This window comes from Peromyscus californicus, unplaced genomic scaffold (genome assembly GCF_007827085.1).
Source record: "Peromyscus californicus insignis strain IS unplaced genomic scaffold, ASM782708v3 Scaffold_8__1_contigs__length_139910024, whole genome shotgun sequence".
Lineage (NCBI taxonomy): Eukaryota > Metazoa > Chordata > Mammalia > Rodentia > Cricetidae > Peromyscus > Peromyscus californicus.
Genome location: NW_026294606.1, coordinates 11,343,805 through 11,368,329, shown reverse-complemented (window position 1 = coordinate 11,368,329; position 24,525 = coordinate 11,343,805). Strand labels below are relative to the sequence as shown.

Genomic DNA, 24,525 nt, shown 5'->3' with positions numbered 1-24,525 from the left:
TCTAAGCCAATGGGGGTCAAAAGGATCCAAGAATGCCATCAGGGTAAAACTTCCCAAAGAGACAGCTAGAATACATAGGTCCAAGAAAGCCAACAGTCATCTGCAGTCAGATGCAACGTGGTCAAGACTTCCTGCAAGCACTTCACAACCAGGTTCTTAAGAGGTGAAAGAGAGATTCTCAAGGTGTCCAAATTAGTCTCTGGCAGAATTCGCTACAGAAACTTTAAAGCCAGGACAGAACAGTGCAGGTTTTCAACTAGATGGAGAAACTAAAAACCCAGAAACTTCCCATAAAGAATTCTCTATACAACAAAGCTATCATTTAGAAATGAAGGTGAGGAGCTAGAGAGATGGCTCAGTGGTTAAGTGCACTGGCTGCTCTTCCAGAGGACCGGGGTTCAATTCCCAATGTCCACATGGCCACTCACAACTGCCTGTAACTCCAGTTCCGGGGGATCTGGAACCCTCACACAGACACTCATGCAGGCAAAACACAAGTACACATAAAATAAAAATAAATTAATTTTAAAAAAAAGAAAAGAAATGAAGGTGAGTTCTCAAAAAACAAATGAACAAACAAACAAAAAGACTGAACTTCTTTTCAGGACTGATCTTGCTTTTGCTGGGTAGTGTAGTGATGGTACATGTCTTTAATACCAGCACTCCAGAGGCAGAGGCAGGTGGGTCTGAGTTTGAGGTCAGCCTGGTCTGCAGAGGGAGTTCTAGAAAAGCCAGGTCTACACAGAGAAAAATTGTCGCGAAAAATCAAAAAGAAAAGAAGCGAAGAGAAGGTGAAAGTGAGGTAGATGATCCGGGACAAGCCAGAGCAGAAAGACTCTATGTCCACCCAGACCTCCTGAGAGAATTCTAACTGGAGTCGTTCTGCATAGGGACAGAGATGCCAACACTGGAAGCAATGAGGACAAACCACGCATATCTTCAGTACAATTTAAAAACCAGAACAAAACCCCTGAAATAATAACTACTTAGGAGGATGAGATAGTCAACACAGAAAGATGTAAATAGATACCCCAAAAATGTAAATGGAGAGTGGAGAGATGGTCCAGTGGTTAAAGTGTTGGCCTTACAAGTATGAGGACTGGAGTTTGGATTTCCAGAACCCATGTAAATGCCACCTATAAAGAGAGTGTCCCAGAGCAGGCTGGCTAGCAAGATTAGTTGTATCAGTGAGATCTGGTTTTGATTGAGGGCCTGCCTCATTAAATAAAGTACAACAACAACCCAGGCTAATTGCAAACATCAACCTTGGGCCTCCACATATATGTCCACACACAAGCATACACAAAAAAGGAAAAAAGGCCGGGCGGTGGTGGCGCATGCCTTTAATCCCAGCACTCGGGAGGCAGAGCCAGGTGGATCTCTATGAGTTCGAGGCCAGCCTGGTCTCTAAAGCGAGTACCAGGAAAGGCGCAAAGCTACACAGAGAAACCCTGTCTCGAAAAACCAAAAAAAAAAAAAAAAAAAAAAAAAAAAAAAAGGAAAAAAGAACATTTAAATGGGAGGAATGGATGCAAGGGCAGAGCTTCCTTACTAGTTTATTTTTGTTTAGGGTGCTTAAGTTGCAATCATTTGAAAACAGCTTGTTATAATAAAAAGATGTACTTGAAGCTGCTGACATCATCCACATAGTCAGAGGCTTTCCCCTCACAGTAAACAGCCACACCATGCATCTAGGGAATTCACCTCAGTTTGTAGACTTGCTGTGGGCAGTCAGGGACATCCCCACCTCATGGCTTCTATACCCATTATAAAAAGATTTTTAAAATTTATTTTATGTGTATGTCTAATCATATATATGTACATTATACGTGTACCTGGTATCTAAGGAAGTCAGAAGAGGGTATCGAATTCCAATACCTTGGAATTGGAGTTACAGATAGTTGTAAGCTGGTATGTGGGTGCTGAGAACCAACCTGGATCCTCTGCAATAGCAGCCAATGCTCCTAAGCACTGAGCCGCTGCCCCTGCCTCAGCTCCTCTATCCTTAATAAACACTGTGGCAAGATCACAGAGACCTGGAGAGTGAGAAGGGGGAGTGATGAGGAGCATGTGACTTGGCCAGACACAGTAAGCAATGTGAGGTTGTGATCATGACTCAGGGCATGCCAGGGTCACAGAGCCGACAGGGAAGGAGATGGCAAGCCTCCTTTGGACATCAGAAACAGTCATGGTACAGGAGACTGACTACTGCACTGTCAAACATCTTTTGGGTGAGGGTCTCAGAGCTCTTGGCTGGGGAAACCAAACAGTTGAAAAACAAAACAAAACATAGAACCCCAGAAGACTCCTTCCTTTAGGCAGGTATTTTCCAAAGCAGGACCTGCTGAGCCCGGCAGCACAGTGCTGTTTCAAAAGGAATCTGATTAGAAGCATAGGTGAAGGCACTTACACAAAAACAATATCCCCTCTCTTAGAGTATGCAGGAATCGCACTGGCTATGGTAGAAAATCCATACGAGTAAATGATGGCTTCTTCGGTCCTCATAAATTTTGCCAGGCGCTCTTCCAAATCCAGATGGACATCTATTTTACAAAAAAATTAAAATAATTAAACTGTCTTATAATTCTTTTTCCTTTACCAACAAATGAAAAAAAGCACATAGTAGTTTAAATTACTGCCTCTTTCACCTTATAGATAAAATGCAACTTTAAAAATATGTATTATTGCTTGTCTGTGTTTGCGCCACAGCCCACGTGTGGAGGTCAGAGGGCAAAGGTGAGAGCTAGAGCTGGCTGTCTCCATCCAGTGTTTTAGTTCTGGGGTCAAACTTGGGTCTCCAGGCTTGGCAGCAAGTGCTTTTACCTACTGAGTCATTTCATCAGCCCTTAAAACGGAATTAAAAGCAACAACAACAAAAGCACACACACACACACACACACACACACACACACACACACACACACACACACACATACACAAAACAAAAAACAAAAAAAACAAACCAAAACAAACCAAAAAACCCTCTAGACTAAAATAATTTAGGACCCAAAGTTCTTCTGAGACATGTGAACTGAAAGCAGCTCCCAGTCTCTAAGCATGGCAAATGGAGACCTCAGTTTAGCTCCGGGCTTCTTAAGTGTTCCAGAAGTCTGGAGTTAAGAGCTAATCCCACTGCACTGGAGCAGTGACAGAGCACGAAGCAGAGCCTTTGCCTCCTTACCCCTCCGAGTGAGAACCCCACGCCCACCGACTTTACTCACCTTACCCACTTCAACTTCCCTGACCGCTTTACTGAGGCTTTACCACTTACACAAACGGCCTTCACACTTTAATAAAAAGAGCTTCATACGCTTTGCACCAAGACACACTAGAACTCAAGTTGCCTCTTCTCTCACAGTCCGGGTTAGCACTCAGGTGTGGCAACTGCCACCCCCAAGTATACCAGGGAATTCAAATTCATAGTACCAAAAGGCAGAAATGGGGTTCTGTGCAGAAGAAGCTTAAGAATGCTGGTCTAAATCCACAGAGCCACAGAGGGTAGGTATAGACTAGAGGGTATAGGAAAAGAAATAGAATAGATTGTCATGGGGGCGGGGGGCGCTGGAACAGAAGGAGGAGGGAGGGAATTCAGGAGAGACAGCTAAAACTAAGGGCCACCTGAGGGGTGGTATGGAAACCTAATACAGTAGAAGCTTCCTAAAATATATACGTACACGGAGGTGATCTAAATGAAATCCCCCCAAAATGGAGTAGACAGAGTCCCAACTGGCCATCTCTTGTCACCAAACGAAGCTTCCAGTACCAACTGGGTTATATTTGATTGAGCTGTTGGTCAAAGGGATCCCTGAGAATCCCCAAATAATCCAGGCTGTTGCCAAGACTGTAGGTTGCTCTCCACAAACTGAGGACAAGGCCCCATTGCTGAAGGCAGCACCTCCACAGCTCACTGAAGATGAAGAAGTCGAGCTGGTGCCGACACAGAGCCTCCACCCCCATGTTCTAGCATCTTTGGTACAGGAAGCTACTCTGCACACTACCAAAAGAGAAACATAAATATCAAGCCAGCCACAAACACTCTGATCTATAATTTTGTCCTGCCTATAAGATATGCTAGGGCAATGCTAGCACAAAGCTTGTGGGAGCAACCAACCAACATCTGAATGGCCTGAAGGCCCACTCCACCAGATGGAACCCATACCCAACACTGCTTGGGGGATCAAGAACCAGACATTCTACTATACTCACAAATCAGTGTCTTGCTCAGCCATCATCAGAGAAGCTTCCTCCTACAGCAGATGGGAACACATATAGAGACCTACAAGATGGCTATTCTAGGTTGTCAACTTGACTACATCTGGAGTAACTACAATCCAGAAATGGGAGGGCACATCTGTGAGAGACTGCTTTTGCTTGGTTTGAAGTGGGTGAATCCACTTCTAGTCTGGACCTTTGAGGTGGGAAGACACACCTCTGATCTGGATCTTGAGGTGGGAAGACACACCTTTAATCTGGGTCACACCTTCTGCTGGAAGCCTTTATAAGGGAATAGAAGAAGGAAGCTTCTGCTTGTTGCCTGCTTGCCCTTGCCTTGCTAGTACATCCATTCCTTCACTGGCATTGGAGCCCACTTCTTCGGGATTCTAGCATATACTGAAATGAAGACCAGTCAAGACATCCAGTCTTGTGAACTGAGCAACCATTGGATTTTTGGACTTTCTGTTCAGAGCCAGCCATTGTCGGATTAGCTGGACTACAGCCTCTAAGTCATTCCAATATATACATTCATTCTATAAATTCTGTTACTCTAGAGAACCCTGACTAATAGAACCCACAACAAGACATCATGCAGAGTCAGAGCTAAATGGGGTGTCTCTATTAAATCAGTCCCCTCAGGGCTCAGGGAACTCCATGGAATAGGAGGCAGAAAGAGTGTAAGAGTCAGAAAGGATGGAGGACACCAAGAAAACAAGGCCCTCGAAATCAACCCGATCAAAGCTCCTATGAACTCAGAGACTAAAGCAGAAAGCACAGTGCCTGCATGTGTCTGCACCAGGTTGTCCACATATTACAGCTTCCAGTTTAATGTTCTTTCGGGATTCCTGAGTGTGCAAATGAGGGAGTCTCTGATTTTTGTGCCTTCTCTTGGGGTCTTTTCCTCGTTTGTTTGTCTTGTCCAACTCTGATGTGTTAGTTTTTGTTTTATCTTATTTTATTATTAAATAATAGAAGCCTGTTTTGTTTTGATTTTGGAGATAGGATTTCACTGCATAGCCATGGCTGTACTGGAACTCACTCTGTAAGCAGGCTGGCCTCAGACTCACAGACCCACCTGTCTCTGTCTCCTGAGTGCTGGGGTTAAAGAGGCCCACTGCCTGGTGTCTGTTTGTTTTCTAATGACAGACAGAAAAGGAGTGGATCCAGATGGGATGGGAAACTGTAATCAGGATACATGACATAAGAAAAAAATTATTTTCAATAAAAGTGGGAAAAAGAACGCTGGCATAACAGGATAAATTATAATACTGAACTGACATATCTAGTCACTGACATGTTTAGTCAATCATGACTCCTTAAGGCCTTTCAATTCACAGTCTAAGCAATTAACTCATGCTCAGAAGGAAGGACAATCAGCTTTTGGAGACAGCCTGCCACCAACTGACTCAGTCTTAGAGCTTCAAGTCCCTTTAAAATGAAGCATTCTGAGGAGAGAACTGGAAATGTAAGCATCCATTTACCCTTAGGACCACAGTGGGCTCATGTCTGGAGGACCAGACCAGCCACACGCTCCATGCAAAGAGCACTCCAGTACAGGCAGGGGAGTTGGTTCTGGCTCCTGACACTAAGGGAGGAATTAGGGGCAGGGAGGGGAGTAGAGGCAGATTCCAAAGCAGTGGAGGAAGGAGTCAGGGTGTGTCCACTGAAGATACTCTGAGTAATGGCCAGGGTAAGCCTTGTCCAAGTGAGGAATGTCAGGGAGTGCCAATGGCAGATCCCAGATTAGCTAGATTCCTTAAAAGGTGCTAGACTTGTGAAAAGAAACAGCAGATCCCATTTCAAGCAAGTGGTGACACAGCACGCTTCTCCACACTTACTGGTCACAGCATCACTGTAAGGAACAAGAATACACTGCCAACTGCCATGGTCAAAGCACAGACTAAATAATTTCCTTACATCAACATTAAATGAATGTGGCTTTCACAGGACTAGGCTTAAGTGCATCAGCAAGTCGTAGATCCATGACATTAATACCATGTAGAGTCTAAGGCAGGTGGCTGCTCAGCTTCTAGAGAAATGTCACTGGGGAAAGGCTTCAGGAAAAAAGTCCAGAAAGAGGAAAGCCATGAGGACTTAACAGCTGGTCATCCCAAAAGTTGCTGGCATAGGCATATCTTCCTTCCCTTTCCTAGGGTCCCCAGCATCATGGCCTGTGTCTCTGAAGCCCAGGCAAAAGACACCCCTCAACTACAACCCTGCCTCTGGCTGGGAGCCTACCATAACCTTCAGTGTTTGGCTGGTAGGTGGACAGTCTAGGCCACCAGACAGACCATGGTTAAAAGCTCTCATTTGTGATCTCCATTTCAGAACACTATGCAGTCAGTCACACCATACTTTGGAGGCAGATGCAACATTTTTACTAACTCTGAAAGGGATTTCTATCAATTATTATGCAGGCTTCTTAGCTCTCCAGACTCCTGTCACTGGTGAGGGATAAGACTGAAAAGCTGGACATACCAGGGCTTGTACCAGGGCTTTAGAGGGAGCCTCTTGGCTAATGGAAACAGTATGTCAGAGCATGCTAATCAGTGTTTACACTGAACACCACACACACACACACAGCTGCAGGAGAGTATGCTCATCACTGTGTACACTGAACACTACACACACACACACACACACACACACAACTGCAGGAGAGCATGCTCATCAGTGTTTACACTGAACAACACACACACACACACACACAGAGCTGCAGGAGAGCATGCTCATCACTGTGTACACTGAACACCACACACACACACACACACACACACACACACACACACAGCTGCAGGAGAGCATGTTCATCACTGTGTACACTGAACACCACACACACACACACACACACACACACACACACACACACACACACACACACAGCTGCAAGAGAGCATGCTCATCACTGTGTACACTGAACACCACACACACACACACACACACACACACACACACACACACACACACAGAGCTGCAAGAGAGCATGCTCATCACTGTGTACACTGAACACCACACACACACACACACACACACACACACACACACACAAGAGAGCATGCTCATCACTGTGTACACTGAACACCACACACACACACACACACAGAGCTGCAAGAGAGCATGCTCATCAACTGTGTACGCTGAACACCACACACACACACACACACACAGAGCTGCAAGAGAGCATGCTCATCACTGGGATGGAGAATCTGAGTGATCAATCAATGACCTGCCTAGTCCCCAAAGTCTCTCAAACTGTGGCCTTCCCTCCTACCTAACACAGATTTTGGCTGCTGTCAGTCTTGCAGAGCAGGTTCTGTGCTGGGTTAACAGGGGTAAGTGCAGAACTCGTTTCTCTTGATGCTAGCTTGTGAGTGAACATCTCCCCACCCAAGGGAGGGGGGCAGCAGGAAAAACCACCAAGGGCTGTTCTGTGACTGCGGATGGCCCTGTCTTCTGTGTGCAGATCCACCCAGGACAGTGAGGCCCCAACTATGCATGGAGTAAAACTCAAGCATTACCTTTTCTAACTCACATCAGCAGAGAAGGGGCCAGGACTGGAAGGTCTGTGTCTACCACTCCCTAAAGTGTCTGATATTCAATGCACTCCAGCCCTCCGAGAACCTGAGACAAGAGGTCTGACCACTGAGCTATCCCACAGCTCAGACTGCAGCCAAGCCTCTGGAGGTTCAGGCTGGGCACCCATCATTGGGTGTACACTCACACAAGCCTGAGACTTGAGTAAGAGCCATACCTTCCTCAAAGGGCTTCTGGGAGGACAATAATTTAACATGATATGACACTCAGAACAGAGCCAATCTCTGAAAGAGTATTCAATTAAACCAACATCTAGAAAAAAGCTTTCACTTCAAAAAAGAAAAGTCTGGTTACCGCTTATCTTTCAATGAAGTCACTGATTTACAGTAGTTAAAGTTTATTTTCTCTAGGGCCACTTTTCCGGCCTCATTTACAGTGAGGAAACAGCAAACCTCCTTGGTTGTTTTCCAAAGGAAAGACTAGAAAACAACCAACTTCACAATAGTTCAAATTCAATTTATCATATTTTCTATTAAGAACTTTCTATTTTGAGGTAAATACTATTCTTTTCCCTGTTTTTTTTTGGGGGGTGGGGTGGGGTGGGGTGGGTGGTTGAGACAGGGTTTCTCTGTGTAGCCCTGGATGTCCTGGAATTAGCTCTGTAGACCAAGCTGGCTTCAAACTCAGAGATCCACCTGCCTCTGCCTCCTGAGTGCTGGGATTAAAGGTGTGCGCTACCACTGCCCAGACTAATAAATACCATTCTTAAAAAAATATTTCTGAGCCACTGAGATAGCTCAGCAGGTAAAGGCACTTGCTGCTAGGCCGGATGACCTGAGTTTGAGCTCCAGGATGTACATGGTGACAGGGTAGAACTGACTCCTGCAAACTGCTTTCTATCTCCACACAGGAGCTGTGGCATACACCCCTTCCCAAACATAAATAAATGAGTGAAAATTCCCAAGACAGAGGAGACATTAGCTTGACTACTTAGGAGGCTGAGGCAAGAAGATTCCAAATTCAGGCCAGCCTGGACAACTTAGTGAGACTCTGCTTCAAAATAAAACTACAAAAAAGGGCTGGGGATATAGTTCAGTGGTACAGCGCTTGCCCAGCATGTGCAAGGCCCTGGGTTCAATTCCTAGCAACACACAAGCATGCATGCACATGCATAATTCTTCCTAAAAGTAAAAACAACAGCACTTGTGTATTCAAATGTCATGAAGATTGTCTCACATCCAGGACGCTGTGTTATTCTTACTGAAATGCTCTAAGCTATGTGCCTGAGGACAGCTCCCCACATCTACAAAACCACAATCTTATGACGAAGAAAAGCAGCAGCCAATCTAGGAGTCTGAAGAGCGCATGCTCTTCCTGGCCCCCAGCTGCAGCCAGTTGATTACTCTCACAAAAACAGAAGGAAGGCAAGGATGTTCACTTCTAAGTCTGTCACATAGTGATGTCATTTGATTCAGACCGAGACTAAGAAGCCAGTGAGGATTACGTGTAAGAATGGCTTCCGTGTACCCAAACAGGGAAACACTGGAACGAACAGGCACAGCATACCCTCCTGAACACACAGGACCTGACTACCCTGGAGGGAGACTAGATTCTCAGCTCTAAACCACAAAGAAGTGGGTGGGAAACATTTCAATCATGACTTTCTATCTACTTTTAAACCACAATTAACAACACACATTAGCTGTACAAATCAGTAGATTTGTGTGTGATTTCTAAACATGATATGCGTGTTGTGAGCTGGCCACTGGAAGGACTCAGAAGGACTCAGAGTTCAGTTCCCTCTGTCGTACTTCTGGGAGGAAGGCCGCATTTACTCTAAAATCAGACAAACTTTAGCTCAGTCACCACTCCACAGTCTTTCTGTATTAATCATCTAATAGATATGTTACCATAAATGGTAAAAAAAGAAAAAAAAAGAGAGAATTTTTAAAAAAAAAACCTTATTTTGTATGTGCGTGTGGGTACAAGTGTGTCACAGTGCACCTGTCATGGTCAGAGGCCGACTGAAGGGAGTCAGTTCTCTCTTCCCACCGTGTGTTCTAGGGATCTACCTCAGCCTTGAGCAAGGAAAGTTACTTCTACTGTAAGAGGTTTATGTTCATTATCTACGAGTTAAGAGAAGATCTCAAAGGAAGAGAGCTTTGAAAACAGATGCCCAAGAGTACAGCAAGGAGGAAAGTATCAAATTAAAAGCAACCTCTGTGGGTCTAGGAAAGAAATTTTAAGCCTTGAGCTATAGTTCAAGTAAACATAACAAGTACAGAGAAGAGGAGGGTGCCCACATCTGCTATAGGGCTCAGTGCACAGGGTGCCAGCCAGGCATCTGCTCACTCAGGGTGATTCAACTGCAGGGCTGTGGCAGAGGTCTGAAATTCAGCCTGAGATGACTCAAGCAGATTTTACTGAATGCTGACTCTAAAGCCAGTCACTATAATCATTTAAGTAATTGCTTCCAGAATAAGGGCAGACATCACTCACCTGTCCATGTGGCGGCATGGCAGAGAAGACATGCCCCATCCCCCAACCCCCAGCCTATCAATGCCTGAGGGAGGTGGGAAAGCTGGCCCTGAGGTCATAAGAGTGGGAGAGCTGTCCCGCTGTAGCACTCTGGGCAACACAGTAGAGCTGGCCCTGAAGGTGTAGGTTTGGGGAAACTGACCCTGAGGATGTGAAAGCAGGAGAATTGGCCCCGCCCCTTGCTCATCCTTGCAAGGGGTGAACTTGCCAGGGCAATGCAGAACAGACCCTGGTGGTGAGGACAGGGAACAGCTGGAGGGCTGACCAACCCTGCAACTACCCAGGCCCAGAAACAGGTTTATGAGTTGGCCTACCCAACATCTACCCCATCTGTGATGTGCTGGAGCATGTGAAGGGTTTGCAGGACCTCCATGACATAGGACAACAGGACATCCAAGATGAATTCCAGAGAGGGTCCAGCATTGCTAGTGTAGCAGAAACCAGAGGCCTTGAACCAGACCCATGACTCTTGCTAGTAAAGATATATGGACAAGGGGTTTACTGAGACTTGTCACACTGCAGCTTTTGTGACAAGATTGATTTTATCTTTTTCATTTTTCTTTTCTTCTTTCTTACCCTCTTAAATATTATTTTATTTTATTTTGGGGAGTGGTTGCAAGGGCAGAGTGCAGATGTGAAAGGACCGGGAAATTTATGGGATGGAGATTCATGATGTAAAAGACACAAAGAATAAATAAAAAATAAAGTTAAAAAGAAAACAGAATAAAGGGAACATAACCAACCAAACAGAAAAAACCCTGCTAGAAAATAGAGAAAGTACAAAGATTACACATGCACACACAGAGGAAACAAGCCGAACAAGGAATGAACCAACAGTCCCATTACATAACTGCCCTGCTGCACATGAGCCTGCAGCCCTGGTCAACTGGACCTTCAGGCATGGTTTTAGGACACACAGGAGTGACTGGTCTGTAGGGTCGCTGCAAGTATTTACAAAACTGGATATTCGCTATCTGCCTCTGCTGGTTATTCAGACGCCTGAACAATCAAATCCAATTTAAATCTAAAATACACTCGTCTGGGGGCTTAGTACAGTTTGGTGGAGACATGTATGTGCCCACACTTCTCACAAGGCCGTGGTTTTTCTCTAGTGTCACAAAACCCCAAACACATTCACATCCACATTAAAACACAGCCCAGGCCAACGACAAAGCTATTTACAAGGGACACCTGCTTGGCAAAGGGAAACCCCATGGTCTCCAGTGGAGTGTCACTGGGTCTATCAACCACACTGCAGGACAGGTCCCACGCCCAGGTGTAACTGGCAAACACAAAACCAACTCTGTTTCTGGGGAGGGTGGGGTGGACTTTTGATTTTGTTTTGCTTTGTTTGGGCATTCTGTTGTCTTACCTTTTTTCATTCTTTTTTTAAGAGAAAATGAACATGAACTTGGGTAGAATCTAGGAGGAGTTGGGGGGAGGGAACATGATCAAAATATAGTGTATAAAAATAAATTAAAAAATTGAAAAAGAAAGCAAGCAAAAATCAGAGCATAGAACAATGTATAAAATAGTTTTATTTTTGAAAAATGGGAGAAATATACATGTACAGAAGTCATCCGCACATGCTGAAGAAAAGCCTGTGGCAGGGCCAACAAGAGGACTGATGGTGGCTGACTTTGTTTCTGGGTGAGATGGTGGCTGGGAGGACTGGGTAGGTGGGGTAAGGCCTGAACTCTGCATCTGGACCAGGTTACTCAGTGAGGAGCGCTAACTGAAGAGCATCTAGTACTCAGAGAGAACTGGGCCTTTTTAACTGTATTTTCACAGCTCTGGAGAAATCTATCTCATCTGTCTTCCCAGATTAATTCCTAAGCAGCAGTCAGGGCCACACAAATAAAAACTACTACAGACTCTGAAGAAAGCAGCTTCTTTACTCTGGCAAATTCAGAGAGCAAGCCTCATAAATCAGATGGCAGCCACCAAGTCATAAAAAAGCAGCTTTTCCTGTTTTCTAGTCCTGTGCCAAGGAAACAAGTCCCTACCAGTGAAAAGCAAGCAAACCACACAGCTTGCCTTAGACCAGAGGGCAGTGGGAGGCTTGGGTCTGAGCTCAGTCCTCTGATCCTGCCATTTGAGCCTGACTAGGAAGTTGGGATAGCGGGCCTAATTTCAGGGGAGAAATTCATGAACTGTGTGACTGAGGAGGAGGAGGAGGAGGAGGAGGAGGAGGAGGAGGAGGAGGAGGAGGAGGGAGTCGGAGGATGGGAGGTAAGAATCTCTGAGTTCTGGCTATAGCCTTCTGGGCACCAACTCTCCTCATCTGTTCCAGCATGAGTAAGGCAACCACCAAACTAAGAAACAAAGGAAGGGTCTCTTTCATAAAAACATGTTCCCCAATGGGGTTAAGACACAGAAAATGCAGAAATGGAAACAAGATAGTCTCCTAAACCAGAAGGCTATTTCCAAGATTCAGCCCCCCGGAACACTTGACGACAGTCCAGAAGCAAAGGGCACTGCACACACACAGTGAGGGCTCTGAAGGCTGAGTTGGGAAGCTCCTGGTAGTTGCTACCTTCCACCACTGAGGATTGAGTGAGCTGCCCCAGGCACACAAAGACAGTGGTGACTCTCCACCTCCATTGCAGAAAGAAAAAAAAGCTACAACCACAACCCAGGAAATGTGTTCTTGCCTTTCTTCGTGGTACTTGCTGCCCAGGGCTCTTGGCCCGCCCTGCCTTCTGACCAGATATGGCCTCTGTTAGCTCGTGCCAGTGGGCGGCAGGAAAGTGAGGTGTGAGGCCACCCGGCCTGTGGGAACGGCACTGTTGCCTGCCCTTTCGTTCCACAACATGGTGACACTAGACACAGATCCCCACATTACTACGAACAGCAAGCCCCCAGCCGCTGGACCTTGCGCCCAACAACTGGCACGCACAACCCAAACAGTCTCTCCTACACTGTCTGTCAGGACTCCTGCAGGAGAGCCTATCACAGCACATCCTCAGGCCTTGACGGCTCTTCCCCCTACAGCTCCCACCCACAACAAATGAAAATCAAGAAAGTGCACACATTCAGCTTGATGGTTAAGAATGCTTCCTAAGGAGCTCCAAACTCAAACAGATCCTTCAAGGGAGTCTGAAAAAGAATGTGACTTACCAAATGTGCCATAAAATCCTCGGGGTCCACAGGTACCCACGCCATACTTCTTTAAAGATGCTAAAGCTGCCGCCTTTAGGGAAGCAAACACGCTGATGATTTCCTGTGTGTGGTCCTGACTACCCTTGCTATTCTTGGACCTACATGACCCCTCCCCTGCTTCCCCTTCTTCCCTGTAACTATGGCAAGTCCAACAAGTCCAGGCAACATGTTCCACTCTCGGACCCATAGGGCTCCTCTTCCCCTCTCCCACTCCCCCGCTTTCTGGGAACTACAGCAACTCTGACAGTTTAGGAAATAGACTAGTAAATGAGACACAGACTGGAGCAATGGAGAAGTGACATTTGTCTACTTCTAAAAGCCCAATGACCACTAGGTTTTTCCTGAGAGTGTCTGCAAGTACCAACCCTGCAGGAGCTGGGCAACTTCTTGGGTGTTCCCTGACTACTACGCAGGTCTGGCTTCCGGGCTTCTCTGGCTGCCACTCACACTGAGCCCAGCAGACACTCTGCCCTGCATGGGCCAAGTCCAGACTTTGGTTCTGACAGACACAGTAGTGTGAAATGCTGTCCCTCTTGGATGACCCACACTTGTCTTTTACATCATTTCTGCAGCTAGCAGTGTCTTGTCCCACTTCAGAACTATGTGCTACTCACCTTAACCCGAGGGTTGGCCAGCAACCCAAGAAAATTAAAGGAGGCAAAGTTTACACACTCTTTTCCATTCACCACGATGTTGTGGGTTGGAGGGCTGGGGAGAGACAGAGAGTGGCTCACTTCAGGACCCATCCGGGCACAGGAGAGCAGGCATAGCACAACTACACAGTCAGCCCACCTGCCTTGCTCTCCACCCCTTCCTTCTTACTTTTTGATAAGTTAGAATGTGAATTAAAAGTCAACCTCTTCCCATCTGGTCTGTTCTTTAATAAGCTCCTTGTACAACTTTAAAAAAGAATAAGATGGCAGCGGGTGCTGGGAAAGACAGCAGATGACTGGGGTTTGGTTCTCAGCACAGACATGGTGGCTTACACCGCTTGTGGCTATAGCACCAGGAGATCTGATGCCCTCTTCTGGCCTTCACAGGCACTGCACACATGTGGTGTTCACATACACATTGAATACATACATTCACTTAGGCAAAAAATATCATACAAATAAATTAAGAATATATCTAAATTTTTTAAAAAAGATAAAGGAATGACAAATCTTTAATTTTATAACTTAAGAAGACAGTAACTAAATAAAGTGTCTAAAAACTTGACTAAAACAATCAGGGAAGAAACATAAAATGATCAAGATCAAAGGCAAGAACAGGGAAAGTGAGTTGTAATCTTAGAAAAGATGTTTTTTAAAATGTAACCTATAGTAACCCACTGAAATAACAACTCATTTCTAAGTTAATGCTCAGATGCTCTTTGAAAGAATTCTCCCATGCCCTCTCGTCACCCCTCATAAAAGAGTAAGAGCAGCCAGCTATACAGGAGCCAGATGTGCTGAGATGGGAGAGAGGCTCTTGGGGAGACAAGTGCCGAGCCCTTTGCTGACGTAAGGCAACAACACAACATGACAGAATAGACGGATGCTATCAAACTGTTGTCCAAGTGAGGAAAAGGACTGTGTCCTGGAACTGTGGCTTCAGTTACCCTGCTGGCTGGCTGCATCTGTGGTGAGCCAGAAAGGACTGGCACACTGCTCTCAGAGGCACTATTTATTTCTTTTTCAACAGAACTGGTAACTCATGAGAAAAGAGGTACAGAATTCTGGAAAGCTAGAGAAGGACAACCTGAAATCAATTCACAGTATTAACATATAAAATGCAAGAAGACTCAGCACTTGGGAGGCAGAGCCAAGAGGAGCTCTGTGAATTGGATGTTAGCCTGGTCTACATAGTGATTTCCAGGCCAGCCTGGGCTACAGAGAGACCCTGTCTTAAGAAACAAAACAAAGCAAAAGAAAAAAACCCACAGAAATATGAAAGAGCACATAAGCACACGGAGAGTAGGGAAAAGTTAAAAGTACAGTGAGCAGATGTTCCAGAAGGAAGGAGTGAGGAAAGATAAAACAAAGGAGAGACACATGGCAGGTGGGACACATGGCGGGTGGGGGAGGTGGTCACCTCTGTCACTCATTTGTCAGCCAAGCAGACAAGAAATGTCTGAGATGAAATATCTGAGCAACAATAAAATGCCTGATGCAATGGATACAAGACACCCTGAAAATAAAGCAAACCTTTGCTTTATTATAAAATACTAAAAATATAATATTCAGTACTATAAAACAGTGGTATTTTCTTTTTATTTTGGAACAGGGCCTCACTTTGTAGCTCACAACAGTCTCAAATTTACTATATAGCCCAGGCTGCCCTTGAGTTCCTGAACCTCTTCCTGTCTCTGCCTTCCAAGTGCTATGACTGGTTACAGCTGTGAGCCACCACATCCAGCAACACTGTGTATTCTAATATACAATATGGGCAAACTATTTGCAACAGCCTAAAAGACACAAAGCAAATCTCAGCAAGGACACAAGAATTGTTCAGAAAGGAAAACACTTTCCAACAACAAAGCGATGAATCACTAATCACTAAAAAGACAGTTCAAGCAAAGCAATGTTCTTGGTTTAAGAAAGAAAAGAAAATTTTAAAAAATCAAAATGAAAAATTGGGAATAGGCAGGTATCAAAAGCATGTTTTAAGGGCTGGTGATGGCTCAGTGGTCAAGATGCTTACCACAAAGCCTGATGACCTGAGTCCAATCCCTGGGACTGACTCCTGAAAGCTGTCCTCTGACCTCCACAGGCACGCTGTGGCACGCATGCAGATACACACATACATAAAATGTAATAAAAGTGTCTAACTCTTTTTATAGCACACATTAAAAGCGGGGGCTACAGCTGGACAGACCTTAGGAAGAACTTACATCCCTGAACAGAGATCATTACTCCTTATCTACAGTTCCTAAAGCTTTAAAGCAACAAAACTCTTTAGGTGTTAACCCATCCTAAGCAGAGAGGAGGTGGCAGTGCTGTGCCTTTCCCAGGCCACAGCACAGTGCTCTCTTATGCGAGAAGTAAACACAGTGTCTTTCAAAATCTACAAAATTCTGAATGTCTGCTCCTAAGATATCAGAAAAAAAGACCAAATCACTACTAGAAAAAGTAAACACGTATAACTGAGTTCAACTAAATTAGTGAATCGTAAAAACACAAAAAGAAGGCAAATCCCAAGTATGACTCAATTTACTAAACACAGATGCAGAAATGACCCTGGATAAAGTTCAGCATGGATATTTAAACTCTTAAAACCAAGATCAGAAGGAGATAGAATTGATAAGACTCTTCATCTGAAATATGTAGATAACAAGGAGGACAATGGAGGCATTCTCTTTAAGAACAGAAACCAAAGCTGCTTAGTATTTTCTTACTGCCCAACTTATCACAAAAGGCCACACTGTGTGTACTGAGGCCACTTACATAAACAAAAACAGTCACACCATCACCTGCAAGGCCCTGCATCACCTCACATACAGACTCCAGACTCATGAAACTGCTGGAACTGTCGGTGGGGACATCTACAATGTGTAATAAAACATAGGCAGGCAGAGACCAAGGGAACCGGGCATGCTGACAGCTGCAGAGCAGAGTATAGACCCGCAGCCAGCAGGCCATGCACCAGTTTCTTCCAGTGTCAAAGTGGAGCAACCATATGCAAAGCTGAATTCCAGTCACTTTTTCCTTTCTTCTTTTGGCTTTTCGAGACAAGATTTCTCTTTGTATCTCTGGCTGTCCTAGAACTTGCTCTATAGACCAGGCTGGCCTAGAACCCACAGAGATCCATCTGCCTCTGCTCCCAGAGCACTGGGATTAAAAGCAGCACCATCACCATCCAGAATTCCAGACTCTAAGGAACTTAAAAGACACTCTAAAACCGACAGAAGCAAATAAAGAACAGAGTCTCAGCCACCTCAGGGAGGGAGAGGTCATACAGCATGGATGGCCCGAGGGACTGAGCTTAGTAAAATGAGCTAGACACAAATCACACTTTGCATCATTTCTTTCATATGAAATACCTAGACTAGCCTAGTCTGCACAGAGGGTAGATGAATACTGTCAGGGCCTGGGCAGGGATGGGGGCAGGAAGGAAAAGGCTTGGGATTTACTTTAGGAGGGAAGATATGTTCTAAAATTAGATAGTGGTAGTAGTGGCACACCTCTGTAAATACAATAAAACTTACTTATTTTAACTTAATATTTTAAAAGAATTAATTTTATGTTATGTGGATGCTCAGTAAAGCTTGTTTTCAAAGAATAAAACTAACATTAAGTAACACTTTCATGTCACTCAGTATGGAAGCAAACAGTATTACATCAGCAGCAGTAAGACTCAGTTTATCAACATCAAAAAAACCATGCTCAAGACAAGGTCCTAGTTCAGTGGGACAATGCCTGTCTAGCACAGAGGGCCCAGATTTCATTCCAAGCACCACAAATACTGGTAAAATCACCAGTGTGATAGGCTGGGGATATGGCTCAGCAGTCAACAGCCGGCTGCTCCATTATGAAGACCAGAGTCCAGATCCCAGCATCCTTGTTGGGTGGCTTACAAATGCCTGCTTCAGCTCCAAGGGACCCAACAACCTCTTCTGGCCTCCACAGGCACCCCCCCCCCAACACACACACACGCTTTTGCACATTCTCTCTCTCTCCCATACACGCGCGCGCAGCGCGCGCGCGCGCGCACACACACACACACACACACACAACTAATCAAACTGAAAAACTTTAAAACTAACTACTGTGTTGCCTCTTCCTAGTTCTCTACCACTGAGCTACAAACCCAGCTCATTTGTTATTATTATTGTTTTAAATATTTTTTTTGGAGACAGGCTGCTTTGAACTCACTCTATAGCTTAGGCAGGGCTTAAACTTGAGATGTACCTGACTCAGCCTCCTGAATAGCTGGAATTCCTACAACACCAGGCCAGGACTCTCGTAGCTTTTGTAAACAATGTACATAATGCTTTTGATTTTAATAAAAGTTGTTGAAAAAAAAAGAATGGATAGTGAGGATCACCAGAGTATAGGAGTGTGAAATAAACACAAACTTAAGATAAGCATACAACATATTTCAGACTCTCAGGAGTCTGTCTGTATTCTAATAACATAAAGGAGAAAATTTTAAAAAGGCCTGGAACAGTCAAGTGCCTATAAGCCTAGTGCTGGGCTGGGCTCAGACAGGAGGATCACTGGGTCAGGCAGCCTAGCCAAATACCAGTGACAGTGTCACATGCAGGAGACATGGTCTCAAGAGAGTAAGGCAAAGAGCTGCAGGGAAGACACTCAACCACTGGCTTCCAAACATTTGCACATGTGAACACTGGATGTGTGTACCTTACCTGCTTACCCACTTGGGGAAAGACAGAGAGAGGGAGAAGAAAAAGGAGAGGGAGAGGAAAGGAGGGGCCAATATTTTCAAGCCCACAGAGAAGATTATAAGGCTACTCTGAGCAGCAGGAGTGGGACAGAGGGTTCTAGAAAAAAAAAAGAAAAGAAACCTAATGGCTAACATGACTGAACAATGGAGATGTATAGTCCTGGAGGAAGATACAGTAGACTGCAGACTACCACAGAGAACCAAAAAGTGAACTATGGATGACGTTTAACTCTAGAAAAAAGAAAAGTATATGAGAAAGGAAGTGTAGTCACATGTACGGGCCTCTTTAATGGCAATATGGCCAGAGTCAGAAAACTGAAGCAGTTTACAATCTACAGACACGTTATATTGCAATTAACAGGGAAGAAGGAACAAGGCTGGTGCACGCAGCTAAGCTGTGTGCACGGGGGCACTTCAGGCACTTGAGGCTAGCCCAGGTGCTGAGACACAGTCGAGGGCCACAGCAGGCCACTGTACCTGCTCTAGAGCACCTTTTCCTAATCTATGCAAAGACCTGATAGAGGATGCTGCAGTTCTGGGTACAGCGGGCACAGCTGTGTTTAGAGGCAGTCTGTAGTCCGACCACCCAACAAAAAATAAAAACTCACAGCAAGGGCAATCAAGAAACAACAGAGCACAAGTTAGGGGAAGAAAGATTTGTTTTAAAGGAAAAACAAGAAGATAAGCTGCAATGCCCAAATTAGAGTTTAAAAGATTCCCAGACCATCCCTTGAAGAAAATTCTACATTGAAAAGTACAGTGGTTTCTCAAAGAAATGTCTTCATTCAACAAGGGAACACCACACTTCACACGCTTGGCAACAGAACCAAAGCCAGGTCAAGCCCTTCAAACAGCGAGCCAAGCAAGTCACCCGGAAGCCCTTCAAACAGTGAGCCAAGCAAGTCACCCAGAAACGATGTTGTAGTTGAGGGCAGGATGGTTTTTCGAGACAGGAGGGACGAGAGGTTCTGGCTGCCACTCTTCAATCAGTTCTTCCTTTTCCTACAGAAGAAAGGAAGTTACAGTGTGGCACAACACAAGTCACCTCACACCATCTCTGCTGATGCCTAACTGCAGCGCTGCACTAATGCACAGCGCACCACAGAACACCCCTGCCAGCTGTTGTGGAGAATGAACCCCTGCCAGCTGTTGTGGAGAATGAACCCCTGCCAGCTGTTGTGGAGAACGAAGGCCATCCTCCTTGAGTTCTGGTGACTTACCACCATCACCTCTTTCCTTATTACAACTCATACCTTTTTTTCATGCAGTTTTTGGGTAACTTGACAACCTAAAAATCTTATTTCAATGCTTGGAATTTCTTCCATCTTCCCACACATAACACATCAAAATTCTCCTTGAGATGTGGGTATTTCCTCCCCTTTCTGAAGACCACATGGAGACCCCTCCTTAGGCCTCAGGGACAACTCACACAACCTGTGTGTAGACACTGGAGTCCAGCAGCTGCTCAGGTGCCCCAGAAACCATCTACTTGGAGCTGCTATCTCCTCCAGGGTGGCTTTACCCAACTTTCCTCAAATTCTGTCCACTCTGATGCTCCATACTCCCTGCTCTCCTTACATTCAACATTTTAACACACTGGAGAGTCCAGTTTCATTCCACTTTAGAAAGATGATGGAGCTGCCACAGACCTTGAATAAAACAAGTATCATTTCTTACCTTGGCTGTAAGATCAGATCGCTCCTGCAACTTGTAGGTTTTAGAGAAAACCAGTCTGATTATCCAAAGTATTAGAATTCCTTCCAGAATAAGATGGTATGCTGGAGCCTGTGAGGGAGCAAAGCAAAGACAAAGGAAAGAAACCAAAGAAGTCACTTCCAAACCTGCAGGAAGTTGAGCCCACCCCAGTGCTGCCTCTCCTGACATCACACTAACACTACACACACCTGCTGCCAGGGCTTCCTTAATGGCTCCACATGCCTTTCCCACCTCAACAACTGGCAGTTACTCCACCACATGAGAAACCCCTAATGCTTCAGCTTAAAACCTTTCACTAATGACAATGGAAAAGAGGTAAGATGATACACAACCCCAACACTTAAAACATCTCTATCCTATCTTTCAGATAATTTACACTTTTATTGGCAGGAAATGACTAAGAAAACAGCACACACCTAAACACACCCTCTATCACCTCTGCCCATCCATGGATAGTTAACAAAACTATGTGGAAACCAGCTTCCACAATTAGTCAAGTTTTGCACCTTACTATATTTTCAGTCCCCTGCTAAATCTCCTTAGATCTTAGACAATGCAGTGTGGAGTGGGGGTGGGCTTGGCAGTAATAAATGCTTAAAGGAAATTGATTCTTTCCTATCAGGTTACCCAAAGGATGCTAACCTGTCTCATGTTGATAGGCACAAAAATATCTTTATTTTCATTTAAAATTTTTATTAATTTATTTTTATTTTATGTATATGAGTATTCTGTCTGCATGTATGTCTGTCTACCACATGTCTTCCTGACACCTGCAGAGATCAGAAGATTCCCCTGGAACTGGTTACAAATGGCTGTGAGTCACCATGTGGTTGCTGGGAATTGAATCCAGACCCTCTGGAAGAGCTGTAAGTGCTCTTAAATGTTGAGCCATCTTAGTAAGATGGACTCTTGGCTATTCTACTGTCTTGTCTTCTACATAGTTTCAGGATAAAGGCATGGTTGAGTTTACATAGAAGAATCTAGACACCATAACTCTTCAGTCAGTCAGTGACAGGATACTCTATTCCAGGGGGTTACCACCAGAAAAGTCATTTAAAACAGGCATGTTAAACTGGGTGTGGTGGTGCACGCCTTTAATTCCAGTACTTGGGAAGCACAAGCAGGCAGATCTTTTGAGTTTAAAGCCAGGATGGTCTACTAGTTGGACCCTATCTCAAACAATCCAACAACAACAAAAAAAAAACAAAACACAAACGCAGGCCTTTTTTTGCTTGGATTTTGTTTTTGAGGCAGGTCTCACTAGTAGCCATGGCTGGCCTGGAACTTGTTATGCAGACCAGAAGTGTTAGGACTAAAGGAGTGACCCACAATATCTAGCAAACCCAGGCCTTTAAAAGTTAGGCATGGTGGTGTATGCCTGAAATTCCAGGAACATTTGAAGTTCAAGGTGAGCCTAGGCTACACAGTGAGACTTTATCTCAAAATAAAGACAAGTACCTACAAACTTACATACAAAAACATGTCAATAATGAGGCAGAAATAAGGGATGGTATTTCACCATAGCTAAAAAACAAACAAACACACACCATACCAGACTAGAGAGACTGGAAAACTGCTGACAAATTCACATATGACTTTTCATGTCAATGTGAAAATACCTTTAAAACTACATAGATCTCACACACACACACATACACACACACACACACACACACACACACACACACACACACACGGACCTTTATTTTTATTTTTCAGGTATGCTATATTAACCTCAAATTCTACAAAATACACAGAATCTGAGAACAACAGAAATCTCTATTCAAGATGACTTAAAATTTATGCTGACCCCTCTTAAACATAATTAATTTAGGAGTAAGTCCAGATAACCTTGATTTTCTCAATACTTGGATGATAGCAGGCAAACATCTGTTCAACTCAACAAATAGGCAACCCATAAAGAAATTACCCTAAGATGAAACACTACTAGTCTACAGAATTATTCAAATAATCATAAATACCAGTTTTATTTTTTCTCACCCTAGGAAATGTGATGCACAAAGAATTCTCGAAAGTCTGTGTTGGTTCCCTTTGGGGAGTAAGAAGTCACATTGTAAAACAGAAAATTACTCATTTCTTTTAAAAAAAATTCAATTTTAGTGACTCAGTAGCTATAACTAGCCTAATACTGGACCTCGATATAGAATAGGAAAATCAAATAGGCTCTTTCTCAAATATTATTTATGAAGAAATTCCAAGTAAACTGAACTTGGTGGTGCATGCCTTAATCCCAGCACTTGGGAGACAGAGGCAGGCGGATCTCTGAGTTCACAGCTACCCTGGTCTACAAAGTGGGTTCCAGGACAGCCAGGACTATACAGAGAAACCCTGTCTAGAAAAACCAAAACAAATAAACAAATAAACGAGAAATTCCAGATAGCTCTTGTAATGGAGCATTATTATTACCTATAAGCAGCAACTTTTGATAACGTTATCAAATGAAGTGAAATTCACTGTCAACTAACATAAGCTCTCTGTGCACCGGGATTTATCTGCTTGCTCACAACACCATCTCCAGGCTTCAGATCTCTGTGGTCCAATACATAGCCACTAGTCATATACGGCCACCGACATTCACATTAAAGTGCAATTACAAATTCATTGCCCGTGCCTATTATCACGTGGCGTTAGCGACTGTCGTATTGAAGAGTCCCTGAGATAGAAGACACATAAGTTCTGTAGGACGTAACAGACAGAGAAGCTCAGTTGTCTCCCAAGACTGGCATTTGGATTTCATATTTTCTTAAAAAAACAAAACCACCCTAACCCTTCAACTATTCTTTAAAAATCCTTCAAAACGTTATATGTTTATAACATAGAAATTGTGGGCATAAGAGTGGCTACTCAATTTTCATAAATTCCCCATTATTCTGTTTTTCTAAACCACTCTCCCCCGCCATGAAAAGGCATTCGTCCCACCTATAAACGCCCACTCCCACAAACCCGGTCTCGCCATCAGTTCCAACTGTGGCTTTGAGGACTTGCGTGTCCTCGGCACCCCTCCCAAGTGCTGCTTTCCGGAGTCCTGCCTGACTCCAGGAGGCCAGGACAGCCGAGGCTCCGTCCCCTGTGCGCCCCGGGAACAGGAAGCACCGCGGAGCCGGGTCGCGGGTCGCTAGGCCCTGCCCGGGGGCTCACGGGAGGCTCCGGCGATGGACGTACCTCATACAGCGCCTGCACCATCTCCACCAGCACCCACTGCTCCGCCACTGTCGCCATGGTCAGCCACCCGGCTTCCGGCAGGCGGGTCACAGCGCGTCAAATAGTGCGCGGGGCGCGGACTAGTGACGTCAAGAAACCTCGAGGGCGGGGCCGGGAGTTGCGCATCGGCTCCTCACGTGTAATCGTTGTTCGTGGACGGGCGGTGAAGACGGTTGATCGGAGCTCCTGAGATTTGAACAGGGTCCTGCTGTGCACTCTGTGTTGAGAGAATCAGTACGTGGCCTTTGTTCTTGACGGTCGGCTGTGCGCAGGGTTATTAAGATGAACGAAATTAGGCCGGGCGAGGTGGCGCACGCCTTTAACCCAATTTGAGAGGCTGAGGAAAGCTGATCTCAGGAGTTCTAGCCTAGCCTGCTCCACATGGCCAGCTCCAAGCCAGCCAGGGATACACAGTGAGACCCGGTCTCAAAAAACAAACAAACAAAAACCAACAACAAAACAACTAAAACAACATGCAGGAAATATACCCTTCCCTTTTAATGACAAGCAATCCAGTCATGCAGCATTATTAAAATAACCCACAGAAATCTACACAGTTGGTTCCTCAGGGCTAGTTGGGAGTCGTAACTTCATAATGTGGGTATGTCTGGCTATTCTCAGGGCGAAGTACAATCAAAAAGCTGCTATGAACATTTAGATACCAAGTTTTATGTGCACACCAATTTACATTTCTTGAGACTTGTCCAGAAGTGCTTTTGGTACAGCAATTTTATTTAAAGGGGGAGAGAAGTA

The 24,525-nt window shown here is 44.8% G+C and overlaps 1 protein-coding gene across 3 annotated transcripts in view; it reads right to left on the bottom strand.

Moving 5' to 3' along the window:
• Sptlc1 (serine palmitoyltransferase long chain base subunit 1) overlaps positions 1-23,981 on the bottom strand; it is a 47,508-nt gene extending 23,527 nt beyond the window's left edge. Inside the window, exons 1-6 of one of the 3 annotated variants that reach the window (XM_052726822.1) lie at positions 23,734-23,981; positions 20,512-20,619; positions 19,742-19,836; positions 14,064-14,157; positions 13,408-13,480; positions 2,411-2,543 (exon numbers count right to left, since the gene is read on the bottom strand). In XM_052726822.1, coding sequence (XP_052582782.1) covers positions 2,411-2,543; positions 13,408-13,480; positions 14,064-14,157; positions 19,742-19,836; positions 20,512-20,619; positions 23,734-23,790 — 560 coding nt within the window. In that variant the 5' untranslated portion in view covers positions 23,791-23,981. Of the gene's footprint in view, positions 1-2,410; positions 2,544-13,407; positions 13,481-14,063; positions 14,158-19,741; positions 19,837-20,511; positions 20,620-22,551; positions 22,588-23,733 lie in introns of those variants that run through there. The other 2 variants (XM_052726823.1, XM_052726824.1) reach the window with 2 other exon arrangements.
• Between the last annotated feature and the right edge of the window lie 544 nt (positions 23,982-24,525).